The sequence below is a fragment of the Lemur catta genome, chromosome 3, assembly GCF_020740605.2.
Source record: "Lemur catta isolate mLemCat1 chromosome 3, mLemCat1.pri, whole genome shotgun sequence".
Lineage (NCBI taxonomy): Eukaryota > Metazoa > Chordata > Mammalia > Primates > Lemuridae > Lemur > Lemur catta.
The window spans coordinates 4,420,515-4,436,023 of NC_059130.1; the positions used below are offsets into that span (position 1 = coordinate 4,420,515).

Here is a 15,509-nt window from a genome sequence, read left to right on the forward strand (position 1 = left end):
CCCCTGTCATATTCTGAAATTAAAAATAAAAATCTCCCATCAAAGGAAAGCCTACGACATGATGGCTTCACTGCTGAACTCTACCAAATATTTAAAGAACTAATACAAATCTTCTCAAACACTTACAAAAAATTATAAACTGATTTTATGAGGTCTGCCATAAGGCCAGACACGGGCAATATGAGAAATTTTTTTTTAAACTAATATTTTTGAGTCGTTTTCTTAGTGGTTGCTTTGGAGATTACTATTTACAAATTAACATAAAGCAGTCTAGTTCAAGTTAATTACAGTGTAATTTCAGTGTATACAAAAACTTTGCTGAAGTACAACTTCAACCCTTCCTCTCCTTCATGTCATACCAGTTAGATCTTTATACATTATAAGCCCATTAATACAGTTTTATTATTGTTGTTTTCTGCTTTTATCCTTTCAATCAGAGGAAGAAAACCAATACATTTATACTGTATTTTAATTTACCTATATGCGTTACCTTTACTATTGCTTTTTATTTCTTTGTGTGCCTTTGAATTATTGTCAAACGTCCTTCCATTTTAGCCTGAAAGACTCCATTTTGTACTCTTGTAGCTCAGGTCTTCTAGCAATGAATTGTCTTCAGTTTTGTTTATTTGGAAATGTCTTAGTTTTTTTTTCTTCATTTTTGAAGGATAGTTTGCTAGATATACAATTTTTTAAAAAAATTTGAGAGTCTTACGGAGGTACAAACACTTTAGTTATATAAATTGCCTCTGCACCACCAGAGTCGCAGCTACAAGTGTGCCTATCCCCCAGACAGCGTGTACTGGTATGTGTTAGGTGTGAATTTACCCCCTTCCCACCTGCCTGACACCCTATGAATGTTACTTCCCATATGTGCACGTAAGTATATACTCTATTAGTACCAATTTAATGGTGAGTATGTGTGGTGTCTGTTTTTCCATTCCTGTGTGACTTCACTTAGAATGGGCTCCAGCTCCATCCAAGATAATACAATAGGTAGTTCACCATTTTTTTTATGGCTGAGTTGTACTCCTTGGTATACATATACCACATTTTATTCATCACTCATGTATTGATGGGCACTTGGGTTATTTTCACATCTTTGCGATTGTGAATTGTGCTGCTGTAAACATTCAAATGTATATGGCTTTCATATACAATTCTTGGTTGACAATATTTTTCTTTTAGCACTTTAAGTATGTCATACCACTGTCTTCTGTCTTTCATGGAGTCTAATGAGAAGTCAGCTTTTAGTCTTATTTAGGATTTTTTTATGAGTTTTGTTGGTTTTTTTTGGTTACTTGGGTTTTTTTGTTTTTGTTTTTTGTGGGGTTTTTTGCTACATTTAATATTCTGTACATCTCTTTGGCTTTTGACAGTTTAACTCTCTTACGTGTACAGATTTGAATTGGTTTTAGTTCATCTTACTTGGAGTTCATCAAGCTTTTTATATGAGTAGATTAATAATTAAATTTGGAAAGTTTCAACAGTAATTCCTTTAGATATGCTTCCTACTCCTTTCTTTCTCTCCATTCCTCTTGGAGTCCCATTATGTACATGTTGGTGTGTTTTCTCAGTCTATTCATTATTCTTCATTCCTCTATTTCTCAGACTGGATCATCTTGATCAACCTATATTTAAGAGCATTGATTCTTCAAATCAGTTCAAATCTGCTGTTTAGCTACTCTAGTGATTTTTAAATTTTAGTTATTGTACTTTTCAACTCCATAATTTGAACTTGGTTGTTTATTTTAGTTTCTGTCTCTTTCTTCATAATTCTTTTTTTAGAGAGACATTTTTTCTTATATTTCCCTTCAATTTTTTTTTTTTTTTTTTGAGACAGAGTCTCACTTTGCTGCCCAGGCTAGAGTGAGTGCCGTGGTGTCAGCCTAGCTCACAGCAACCTCAAACTCCTGGGCTTCAGCGATCCTACTGCCTCAGCCTTCCGCGTAGCTGGGACTACAGGAATGTGCCACCATGCCCGGCTAATTTTTCTCTCTATATATTTTAGTTGGCCAGATAATTTCTTTCTATTTTTTTTTAGTAGAGACGGGGTCTCACTCTTGCTCAGGCTGGTCTCGAACTCCTGACCTTGAGCGATCCATCCGCCTTGGCCTCCCAGAGTGCTAGGATTACAGGCGTGAGCCACTGCACTCGGCCCCCTTCAATTCTTTAGCCATGATTTCTTTCAGTTCTCTGAACATATTTAGAATACATTAACATCCTTCTTTAGTTAATTCAATCTTTGTGCTTCCTTAGGGACAGTTTCTATTGACGGCTTTTTTTTTTTAATGTGTATAATAGAACATACTTCATTTCTTTGTATGCCTCATAAGTTTTTGTTGAAAACTGGACCTTTTAAATAATACAGTGTGCCAACTCTGGAAATCAGATTTCCCTTCCTTCCCAGGTTTTGTCATTGTTGCTGTTTGTTGTTGTCTTTGTTGATTGTTTAGTCATTTTCCTGGAATAATTATATGAAATCTGTATTCTTTTTCAGGTATGGCTACTGAAGCCTCTGCTGGGTTAGCTTAGTCACAAATTAATGATTTCACAGAGACTTCTTTAAGTGCCTGGAGCCAATAAGTCTCCCAGTCTTTGTCAAAGGGGTCTGTGTGTTTGGGCGTGCCTTCAATGACCTGACATTTTATAACTCTGCCTTAGCTTTTACTTCTTGCTTGTGCTGAGGGTCAGGGTCAACCAGAGACGTTAGAGTAGAGCCTTCTTGGGTCCATGTTGGGCATGTGCACAACCTTACACATGCACATTGTTTTTGGATTCCCAGATATATTTTGTAGCTTTTCAACTTCTCCTGTGGACCCCTAATTCTCATTTTTCCTTTTAAGTTTTTTTGGTCAGCTTCTTGTTTGCCCCATCTGATATTGCTGCCTCAAGCAACTGTGATGTTATGTCACTGTTGCTGATTTTTTTTTTTTTTTTTGACAAATACCCTTAATGTAAGTCCTCAGAATGGAGCTTTTCCAGGGAACCTCAAGAAAGCTTAAATAGTGATAGTTATTTGCAGATGTGGCTTTTGGGAATGCTCCAGACTCATATTGTGACTTTCATTGGCTGCTGAAGTACTAGTTTTCACAACTACTGAAGTTTCAAGGCTGTTGGTTATGAAAGCTGCCATGGAATTAAGGAAAATACCACAAGTTAAAATCCTCAAAGCTCACTATTCTTTCTTTCTTTCTTTTTTTTCCAACCCCAATAGTACTTCAGATTATTTTCTGAGATTCAGCCATTTGTCTTTAATAAATGTTCCTTGGATTGTTCTGATCCCTCGGTTAATTTACAGAGTTCTAAAACAGTAGATTTTGACAATTTTGGCAGTATTTTCAGTGCTTTTTTGGAGGAGCGTATTTTAAGAGGCCTTTATTTGGCCATCCCGGAAGTGCAGTGCTTCTGTAACGTTCTTAGGGTTTTCTCCACCTTTTTGAGGAAGGTTAAATTGTGAGGAAAATTCTTAAGTGATGCAGATATCTGTAACATATCCTTATAGAAATTAAAACATGAATTATAAAAATTAGACTTTTTTCTTTTAATAATTTTATAATAGTGTAAGGAGTGCAACTCATAGTTTTTCATTAATTAATTAGGTTAACACATTAACTGCCATGTGAATTGTATTTAACTCACATTAGTTTTGAGCCCAGGGCCTCGTAAAGCATATATAACTCACGTCTCTTCACCTTGGGAGTCGTGCGAACTATTTTCAAAGTTGCATATAACTCATGCACAGAAAACAATAAAAAATAACAATTTTCCATTAAATTAGAAAGGATCATTTTGTTTTCAAAGTTTTTATTCTGTTTTCATAATGAAACACCATGGCCCCAAGGAAAAAATTTTTTTTTCTAGTGTGGCCATTCCAGTTTTTAAAAATACCTTTGGGAAAATGTGCTCCTAATGATTTAGTTTGTAGACAGTAGGATACAAAGATAAAAGTGACCTTTTTACTGAATAAAGTCATCAAAGCTGAGTCAACAACAAATTGCATAAACATTTCTTATTGATAAAATAGTTTCATAAGTAAATTGTTCAACACTGCTGACTTGATGAGATGGAAATACTAATGTGTATCTTTCACAAATATGAAATGAGTCAAAAGTCTTAATCGTTTTCCTTGAAATATGCACTTGATTCTGTTGAATATTCTTTTTACAATTTCTTTTGCAGATTATAAATCTTGTTCTTTTGTATTGGTTGCAAAATTAGTTCAGTAGACATTTCTGTATTTAGGTTTAGTAGCTTAAGAGTGATATATTTTGTATGTTTGGCTTAAAATAATACAAATTTATTATCTTACTGTTCTGGAAGTCAGAAGTCTGAAATGAGTTTTGCTGTGCTAAAATCAAAGAGTTGGCAGGGCCATGTTCCTTCTGGTCTTGCCTTTTCCAGCTTCTGGAGGCCACTTGAATTCCCTGGTGCAAGACCTCTTCCTCCCTCTTCAAACCCAGCAACTAGTATCTTCAGATCTCTTTCTCTTACTTTTTCCATCATCTTGTCTCCTTCTCTGACTCTCCTGCCTCCCTCTTTCACTCATGAGGACCCTTGTAATTATATTGGGCCCATGTTGGTGGTCCAAGATAACTACCCCATGTCAACACATTTAATTTTTGTGTGTGTGTGTAAACATTTTTAAAGTTTTTACTTTAATTTAAAAAAATTGAACAGTGCCAAGCACTATTGCAGGCATTTTATAAATATTAACTCATTTAATTCCTCATAACAACTCAATACCGTTTACAGTTTACGGATGAGAAAGCTGAGGCACAAAGAAGTCAAATGACTTGCCGAAGTCATCTAGCTTAGCAAATGGTGAAGCTGAGCTTTTTTTGTATTTCACGATGTTATGGGGGTACATACATTTTGGTTACATGCTATGACTTTGCCACACAAAAACAATGATTTGAAGCATGCCCTTCCTCCCGTACAGCACTCACCGCGTCCATTAATTGTGAGTTTACCCACCCCCAGCCCCCAAAGAATATTACTACTGTGTGAGCACCTACATTTAATTTAATTTTCATATCCACGAAGTCCCTTTTGCAATTTACTAAGGTAGTGTATTTATAGGTTACCAATTAGGACATGGACATCTTTAGGGGACCATTATTCTGCTTACCACAATAATAGAAAACAAAAGTTTTCTAAGTAAACTTTTTAAAAATAATTACACAGAAAAGTGCTGGCATCATTTGTGTACAACTTGATTAATTTTCACAAAATATATGTGTACACCTAGAACAAGAACAGCCCCCAATAGGTCCTTTGTGCATCCCATAGGGTTTACCACTTCTAGTCTTGTAACAGCAAAGATTAGTTTGGCCTCTTTTTTTGAACTTTATATAAATGCGAATCATGTTGTGTGTTCTCTTTGTATCTCGCTTTGTTCACATTGGAGGTTTGTGAGATTCGTTTATGTTGCTATGGATAGTAATGGTTTGTTCATTATTGTCAATTTAGGAATAGATCACAATTTCTAATCCCACTCTTTTGTTGGATGTTTGGGTTGTTTCACATATTTGGCCAATACGAAGAGTGCTGCTATGAACATTCTAGCACATGTCTTTAGATGCCCCTGTGCATTTATTTTTAATGGAATTTCTGGGTTACAGGAGAGATGTGGTCAGTTTTAGTAGATATTGACACATGGTCTTCCATGTGATTGCACCATTTTACAATCCCATTGACAGTGTGTGATTGTTCCAGTTGCTTCACAACCTCATCAACACTTGATATTATTAGTGTCTTTCATTTTGGCCATTCTGGTGGGGTATAGTGGTATTTCCTTGTGGTGTTAATTTGCATTTCCTTGATGACTAATGAGTTTGAGCACCTTTTCATGTATACAATATTGCAAACATAAGAACATACCTTCCATTGTTTGTGTACCATGTATGGGAATGGTAGCTACCCAGTTTTGGTACTGTTTACTTCTAGGGACTGGAGAGGGCAAGTTGTTGAGGCAGGGTTCACAGAGGGCCTCAACTTACAATATTGTCATTGCTGAATTATAAGTAGATATAGGAATAGTTGAAATATTTTAATTCTTTTAAAAGGGATTTTATTGTAGTAAAATATAAAATATCCCATCTTAGCTGTTTTTGAGTGTGCGTTTCAGTAGCATTAAGTACATTCACATTGCTGTGTAACCATCACCACCATTAAAAAATTTGAGAGGTCAGTTTATATGCTTAAATCATTTCAGCATCCCACAGTTTTCTTAAACATTATCAGAGAAGAAAATGTTCTTACATATCTATAATACAATTATAAGTTCACCTACAGACAATGTAAAAATTAGGCCTTGTATATCAACCTAGGGGAGAATCTTTCTTGTCAAATTGTTAAAAGTTTATAATTTTAATGAACTTTCTATCTGAAGTTATATTCTAATTTTCAAAGTAATGAATCATATTAATTCAGTTACTACTTGTGTGTTTCTATCTGTATTATACTGTTTTGAATCATATTGTGTGTAAGTCATAATGATTAAAATACATGATTTTTTTGCCTTTACCTTAATCGTTTGATGAAATAATAGGAATGTTTTTCAAAGCCATCTGTTTAAATGTTCAATATGTTTACCTATACTTTTGTTTTCATCTTCAGATTATGACTGTACCAAATGACCCTTACACTTTTCTGTCTTGTGGTGAAGATGGAACTGTTAGGTGGTTTGATACACGCATCAAAACTAGCTGCACAAAAGAAGATTGCAAAGATGTAAGAATCCAATTTTTGTACAAGTGAGAAAAAATTAAGGTTATAATTAAAATTGGACAGTAAGTTATCTTGGTGATAAGATTATGGGTGAATTTTAAATTTTTTTGTTTTGTAAAAGTTATCAATAAGCATATATTTTATAATTACAATTTTTAAAATTAAGATGTTAATATTGAAGTTCAGCTTATATTTTAATTGTACATTTAAAGCATATTTATGAAAATTTGTGTAATTGTTCAGTATACACTCTCTAGTATTATAAAAACCTGAAGAATTTATCAATATATCTCATTTACTGATAGAAACAAATTTTACTTATCCTAATAACAATAATAAAAGCTTGTGGTAGTTTAATGTCTTTTTTTCCCTCTGTCTTTTAAACCGAAAATCACATGCCATCTTTTTTTTTTAAGGAAATAATAAGATACCATTCTATAATATATTCATGCAAATTTAGCTCATTTCTACAAAGGTGTATCTTTAATATCAGGTTTTACTTTTTAATGATTTTTTTTTTTTTTTTTTGAGGCAGAGTCCTGCTCTGTCACCCTGGCTAGAGTGCCGTGGCATCAGCCTAGCTCACAGCAACTTCAAACTCCTGGGCTCAAGCAATCCTCCTGCCTCAGCCTGCCGAGTAGCTGGGACTACAGACATGCGCCACCGTGCCCGGCTAATTTTTTCTGTATATTTTTAGTTGTCCAGCTAATTTCTTTCTATTTTTTAGTGGAGACGGGGTCTTGCCCTTGCTCAGGCTGGTTTCGAACTCCTGAGCTGAAATGATCCACCGGCCTCAGCCTCCCAGAGAGCTAGGATTACAGGCATGAGCCACCGCACCTGGCCTAATGATATTTTAAACTTATGAAAGACCTGAGAAATCATTTAGTCTTTTGACCCCAGACATCTAATTCTAAGTGTTTTTCTCTGTCCCACATTATTGAGAGCACAGTAGCTTTTTCTTGGATCATTTTGAAGTAGTAAATGAAATAAAAAAAAGTATTATTCAATATATTTTTACTGAAAGAAAAAAAAAATGCCTGGTAATCAGGTTAGATCCTTGCTAACCAAACCAGTTATTATAGTTAACATGCTTTAGGGGTAAAAAGATTATTTGGTATATTTGAAACGGAGAAGAAAAAGAAAAAAAAAAGGGAAAATTGAAAAAATTTTAAACATACTGTTTTAATCAGTTTTTGTTATGTATGTATATATAAACACGTACATAAATAGGAAAACACTGAACTGAGGGCAGAAATAAATTTAAATATTAGCTTATTAGGAGCATTTGGTATACCTATTTCTTAGTAAGTGGTGAGTACTAAAATTTGTTATTCCAAATTCTTTTAAATGAATTTTAGTGTATAGTAGGATTTTGTTGTGCTTTTTTAAAACAAAAACCCCATGAAGATAAGAAAGCAAGTTTGATGAGAAGTAAAATTACTCTTTCTTTAATAAAATTTTTCCCTTATATATAGAAGTAACTAGAGACAGAGAGTAGAAAGAAAAACTGCTAACTAGAGTAATACTTAACTACTAAAAGCTTAGAATTATGAAAGGCATTTAGTAAGTGAATTTTGTATAATGTTGTAAGGTAAATAATTTAATTAAGTGTAAGGTAAAGGAATTTAAAAACATGGCTATACTAAGAAGAGTGAGGAGCCAGAGAGTCATTTAGACAGAACAGTATGGAATCAACAGAGTGCCTTAAGGATTTATGTATTGGGTAACAGCTCTTACATCTTCTAATGTTTCTGTCTTTTACAGGATTTGTATGTATACGTGTATTTTAGTTTGGGGACTGATAAGGAGAAAGATTTTGCAACTTAAGAAAAGCATAAAAATTTTAAATTAGTTAATATTTTTGTTATGTTTTAATAATGATTATAATTAAAATATTATGAATACCGTATAAAATAATCAATACTTATCATAGACAAAGGTAGATTGTAAATCCATGTTTACTGTCAAATGGACAAATAATAGCAGCCATTTTTAGTGGTATTAATGACTTAGTAATACATTACATAGGTGTAATGTGTGAGTTTTTTACATTTCTAAAGAAGGTTTTCATTCATGAGTATGGCAATATTTAGCAGGCATTTCTGAGTAATAATTCAAGTTATATTATAACATTATCGTATGAAATGTAGCTAGTTTTGAAAAGGGTTTTCATTGTGGTAATATAAATAAGTAGTTTCCTAAATTATTACCAGCTGTTTCTAGCTGCTGCTGATCTAGCAGAATTACTCAGTGTTTTAGTCTTATATTTGGGAGTAAATTTTAAATCTCTAAGTTTAGTATTTCCACATGATACTTTGATTGATTTGTAAGGAAAGTGTGCAATATTGTAGTAGAAATCAATCAATTTTGGAGCTGTATAGCAAACAAAAAAGAAAAAGTATTTTTCTTAGAGTGATAAATTGCTAAGGACAAGTATTGACTGAGTATATTTATTTTGGTTTCACTTAGGCTGAATGTGTTAGAAACAATTTCTAGTAGAAACCGGAAAAATAAACTAAAAGAAAACCATCTTGTTGTTTTTCCCCTCATTGTTATGCTGACTGAATTAGGATTTCTGGTTATTTTCTTCTAATTACTAAAGGGAGACAGTTTTAAATACAGTGTTACCTCTGTTGTATAGTTCTGTGTAACTGGTATTATGTTATCTTTTGTAGGATATTTTAATTAACTGTCGACGTGCTGCCACATCTGTAGCTATCTGTCCACCGATACCATATTATCTTGCTGTTGGTTGTTCTGATAGCTCAGTACGAATATATGATCGGCGAATGCTGGGCACAAGAGCTACAGGTAAGATAATATTAAAGTAAACATAAGACTGTCAGTTCAAAGAGTCTTTATGACATGTTGTCAATTTTAAAATTTCTTTAGTTGTAAAATTTCAGGAAATAGAATGTATGTAAATAATGTAGATTGTCATAAAAAGTAGCATTTCACCAAGTTTTTATGACTCAATTGGGAAGATAATTTTGCAGTTTATCTTACCACTTTTAAAAGTTGTAACACGTGGTATATTAGGACTGCCATAACAAATTACCATACACTGGGGATGTTACAACGGAGTTTCTTCTCTCACATTTCTGGAGGCTAGATGTTTGAAATCTAAGATGTCTAAGAGTTGGTTTCTACTAGAGGTTCCAGGCCTTTCTCCTAGTTTCGGGTGGTTGCTGCCAATCCTTGGTATCCCTTGGTTTGTAGACGTATCACTCCAGTCACTGCCTCCATCTTTACATGCCATTCTCCCCTGTGTGAATTTGTGTCCACATTTTCCTCTTCTTAGGACACCAGTCATGCTGCATTTAAGGCCCACCCTAATCCAGTATGACTTCATTGTAACTAATTACATCTGTAAAGACCCTATTTCCAAGTAAGGTCACATTCTCAGGTTCTAGATAGACCTGGTTTGGTGGGACTCTGCCATTTTTCAGTCAAGATGATAATGGTAAACGTGGTGGAGAGAAAAATTAGAATAGTGACTTGAGTATGTATTAATGTGTAGCATATACTTATGCCTGCTTAGCTTAGTTAAAGTACTGTTAACAATGCTGCAGTATTGAATTTGAATCTAATTTAAACCAGTTATGTCTCTCCTCATTCACTGTGGGATCAAGCCAATTCTAAAATAATCAATTGAAAGACAACTTCCGTTAGCATGTTCCCAGTAAAGGAAGCCCGGGATTACTTATGGACACAGACACACATATATACACACCCAAATAGAAATATTAAATCTACATTCATATATTCACATATGTGATATTGTTTTTGAAAAGGAGTAGAAACCAAGAATGTCAGTAAAAATGGACATAGATTATGGAAATGGGAATACCAGATGAGATCTTTCTTTTTTGAACTGTGATTGAGGAGTGTGGTCTATTTGGATATGTACATTTAGGGGAAACAGTAGAATATGAAATTACAGGCTTAATGATTGTTTCTCAACAGATGGGACATAATTGACATTTTGAATAGGATAAGATTTCATTGTGAAAGATGATACAGCTTTGCAGGATTCTTAGAATTTAGTATTCTTGGGCCCTCAGGACACAAAGTGCCAATTGTACTCCTACCCAGCGTATTGTGTTATATTGAAGACTACCAGAGTTAGTTAAAATAGGAATAGTATTCTTATTCTGTTGCTATATAAGAGGGAAATTTCATGGCAATCAGAAATCTTTTAAGAAATAAAGTAAAAGATGAATCATCTTAAGGATATTATAATCTTTTATCTAGTATGCTAATAAGTAATTGCTTTCCTATTGTAGAAATTATCTTAATTTGGGGGAAACTGAAAAGATGACTTAGTGTGATTATAATCAGAAATCACTTTAATTATCAAATAACTCATATTTTAACAAAACATTTATATAATCTGGAATTATAGGCAATCATGAATTTTTTTGTAGATATGTTGTCTTTATACTGTATTTTTTGTTTGTTTGGTTTTTTTTGTTTGAGACAGAGTCTCACTGTGTTGCCCAGGCTAGAGTGCCATGGCATCAGCCTAGCTCACAGCAACCTCAAACTCCTGGACTCAAGCCATCCTCTTGCCTCAGCCTCCTGAGTATCTGGGACTACAGGCATGCACTACCATGCCTGGCTAATTTTTTCTATTTTTATTTGCCCCACTAATTTTTTTTCTATTTTTAGTAGAGACGGTGGTCTTACTCTTGCTCAGGCTGATCTCGAACTCCTGACCTCAAGTGATCCTCCAACTTTGGCCTCCCAGAGTGCTGGGATTACAGGCATGACCCACTGTGCCTGACCTATACTGTATTTTTGTTTTGTCATAAAATCTCACTGTCAAAGAAAGAACTTCTTCTAGAAATAGAATGTGATAGCTTGGATTTATACTGTTACATTAAGTCACGTCTCTCATAATTCAGATTAAGAGTTTTAGAAATGTTTTTTTTAAAATATTATTAATTTAAAATAACTTTCTGTTTCTTATTTAGGGAATTATGCAGGCCGAGGAACTACTGGAATGGTTGCCCGTTTTATCCCTTCTCATCTTAATAATAAGTCCTGCAGGGTGACATCTCTGTGTTATAGTGAAGATGGTCAAGAGATTCTTGTTAGTTACTCTTCAGATTACATATATCTTTTTGACCCAAAAGATGATACAGCACGAGAACTTAAAACTCCTTCTGCAGAAGAGAGAAGAGAAGAGGTAGGTTTACCTCTTTATTCAGTTCAGAAAACATTAATTCAGTGACTCCTGGGGCCTAAGGCAAAAAAAATAGCATTAATTTTCAAAGGCATTTACAGTTTGGGGAACAAAAAACATGAGACGTACTTGAAAGAATAGAGGCTAATAAATAATTAAGAATAAGGCTCTAGAAAAAGTATTGTGAACTATTTTTAAAGAGAAAATATTTAATAGCAAAATGTTTCTCTAACTTTGTAGATACATAGCAGCAGCAAGAAAGATCAACAATTCTAACACTTGCAGAAAAGACAAAATAATAGAAAATCTGAGACGAAGTTCCAAGAGACTAAATGTTTATGTCCATGAACTAGTGACATATAATATCTCTAGGTACATTTTACAAAATACATATGAATTAATGGGAAAAAGACAAGTTAAAGTTGGCATATATATATTAAAAAGTAGGTGAATGAACTGAATTACTGTCACTAAAGTGACTATAAAATAATTAATGATTTAGAAATAATATATCCTTGACAGTACATAGCCATAGAAAAATGTTTGCTTTTAACCCGTTAACCTTCGTTCCCCAACATGTATTTCACTTTGGCTTTTTTATTTTATAATGTCCTGTGTGTATTCACTCTACACTTTGGCTTGTAAATGTCTTTTGAAATTAACCGTTGATTTTTAATATCAGTGACTTTTTGGTATTGGTTTAATGCCTATTAATGAATACATTTTAAAGGTTACTAAAGAACAACAGTGATTTTGTAATTCCTGTGATATGCAAAACCAAACTCAGTCCTCATAATTTCAGGTTTAGAGGGCTATATAAAATTATTAAAAAATCAGGATTACTTTATAAATATGTTTTGTGATTTTAAATGTGGCAGTGTGTTCAAGTGAATTGGGAAATTGGCAAGGAAGAAGGGTATGATGGCTAATGAAAACCATGAGTTTATTGTTCTGGTAGGAAACATGAAATCTGCTCTGTCATTTTGTTGTTGCTGTGTAATTTCATATGGGTAAGTTAAGTTACAGTCAAACTTTGTGCCTGTTACATAATGAAAGAGTTGGAAGTCTGTGGACATTTTAAGTGGGCCAACTGGTTTTGATACTATAGAATACTTTGCCAAAAGATATTTATATAATCAGAGTGAACGATGCTGAGTCATGAACACTGTGGGTTTTTTCTGGAAGTGTTTTTCATGGTATTCGTTGTTGAATTAACTAAATTAAGAAAAATAATTCTCAAAATGGATTAAAATTATGAAAATAAATCATGCTTATTGTAACAAACTATTCAGAGGTATACATAGAAGAAATTAATAATTTGTCTCCCTCTTAATTCCAACATTTTTCTTTGGTGTTTTATACTAAAACCTTGACGATAGTGTTCAGACAAATGCATCTCAACAAATATTTATTGGGTGCCTACCATATACCAAGTCTTACACTAAATTTTGGCACATCAAGGATGACCAGACAAAGACTTTGCCCCTCACTCAAGGAATTTACAATTTAATGGAAGTAGAGATACAAATAAATAAATGTGTGAAACTTAATACAATTATATACAAGGACTCTGATCTATATAAGTAGAAAAAAGTAGGGAATAATTGATTTTGATTGGGAACATTAAAGTTTAAGCAGGACTTTAAAGCATGAATAAAAGTTTATTATATGGTTTTTTTCTTATGTTTCCATAATATTTTTGTGTTTTCTGAATTTGTGTGGGCCTCTTTTTATCTTCTCATATCCTCTAATAATTTCTCTTTCGTGTTTTCCCCATCTTTCTTTGGTATATTCTTTTGTCTTACTCAATTTTTTTGTACTTCTCATTTTCCTTTTTTTTAAATTCCTTTTTTCTTTTAATTCTTTCTTTTCTTTTTCCTCCAAAATATTTTTGACAATTTCCCACTTGCTCCATCCCACCATTGGATGCATTAGTTGAATCCATTATCTCATTTTTCTTTACTTTTGTTTTCTTTTTATTCTTTTGTTTTCTTTTTCCTCCAAAATATTTTTGACAGTTTCCCACTTGCCCCACCCCACTATTGGATCCATTATCCATTCTCTCATTTTTCTTTATTTTTGTATTCATTTTTTTCTTTTTACTCTTTCCTCTCTTTTTCCTCCAAAATATTTTTGATAATTTCCCACTTGCCCCACCTCACTATTGGATCCATTCTCTCATTTTCTCCTGGTCCCCATAATTTGTCCCTAAAAATATGTTCCAGATCTGACTACTACTGACCACTCTCACTACATTACTGCCCTGATCAGAGGCATCGTTATCTTTCGCCCATATAAGTATGGTAGCTTTCTAATCAGTCTTCCTAAGTCCAGTCATGCCCTTCTTCTCATGAATACTCCAGGTGGCTCCCCATATCACCCAAAGCAAAGCTGAGGTCCTTACAGTAGCTTCCAGACCTTGTATTACCTGTTCCCCATTACTACTTCTGCCCGCTCCTTTGCTCTGGCCACATCTACTTACTTACTAACTCAGACGGACTAAGCATGCTTCCTACCCTAGGGCTTGTGCATTTACTCTGCCTGAAATACTCTTCTTCAGATATCTGGATTTCCTCTTTCCTTATGTATTTCAGGTCTTTGCACTATAACCATCCAGGTCAGACCCTCCTTACCACCCTATTTAAAATCACAACCTTAACTCTCTGGTGCTACTTACTCCTCTTCAACTTTATTTTTCTCCACAACACATCACTTTTTATATATATTCTACTTTTTTATTTCAGGTATTATTTCCTCCACTAGACTATAAATTCTGTGACATTGGGGATTTTTTTTTTTTTTTTTTTGCTGTTTTGTCTATCATTCTTTTCTAATACCTAGAATAGTACCTGACACATAAAAGGTGCTCAAAAAAAAATTTGGTGACTGAGTGAATGCTGTACCATTTTCAGTATTCTTGACTGGGTTATTTTACATACTCAAAAAGTCAAATTTGTTTCTAATTTGAATATCTTATTATAGAAATAATTGCTGAGGTCATAACACCAGTTCTTTACCTATATAATATAAAAATTTCTCTCTCTTATAACCATGAAGCAGGGTTCTATTATATTGTTCTAAATATAGTTCATGTAAAGGGTGAGGCCCTCTCTTTCTGGGAGTGATTATGTGTTTAAGGTTTTGGACAGCTGCCACACACCAGGCCTTTTCTGTTCTGGCTGTTCCCTGTCCCACATCTGTGTCTTCCTGTGTAGATTTTGCTATTCTCAGTTGTTTAGCCATACTTAAACATAATATGGAATCTGGGGATGTAGAGATTTTTTTTTTCCCCATTCTCTTTGTTGCTTGGTATGGTTTTCAGGAGAAATCAGAATATTTAGAACTAAGCTGTGGCCAAGTCTTTACCAAAACCTGCTTAATTGTGAGGGGAAAAAAAATCAGTAAATGTTATTTTAGAAAAATAAAGATGAAAAGAGTGGCCCACAGAATGGGAGAAAATGTTTCCAGATCATATATCTGGTTGGAGTGTGGTATCCAAAATATGTAAAGAACACTTACAACTCAAAAAGACAAATACCCAAATTATATTAAGGTAGAGGTTTTTGAAGAGACTTCTTCAGAGAAGAGATAA

At 33.7% G+C, this 15,509-nt stretch overlaps 1 protein-coding gene across 6 annotated transcripts in view; it reads left to right on the top strand.

Moving 5' to 3' along the window:
- The window catches only part of DCAF6 (DDB1 and CUL4 associated factor 6), a 125,950-nt gene that overhangs the window by 31,662 nt on the left and 78,779 nt on the right, over positions 1-15,509 (top strand). For all 6 annotated transcript variants that reach the window (XM_045546634.1, XM_045546636.1, XM_045546637.1 and 3 more), the window contains exons 5-7: positions 6,619-6,732; positions 9,405-9,540; positions 11,706-11,920. In XM_045546634.1, coding sequence (XP_045402590.1) covers positions 6,619-6,732; positions 9,405-9,540; positions 11,706-11,920 — 465 coding nt within the window. The remainder of the gene's footprint in view (positions 1-6,618; positions 6,733-9,404; positions 9,541-11,705; positions 11,921-15,509) is intronic.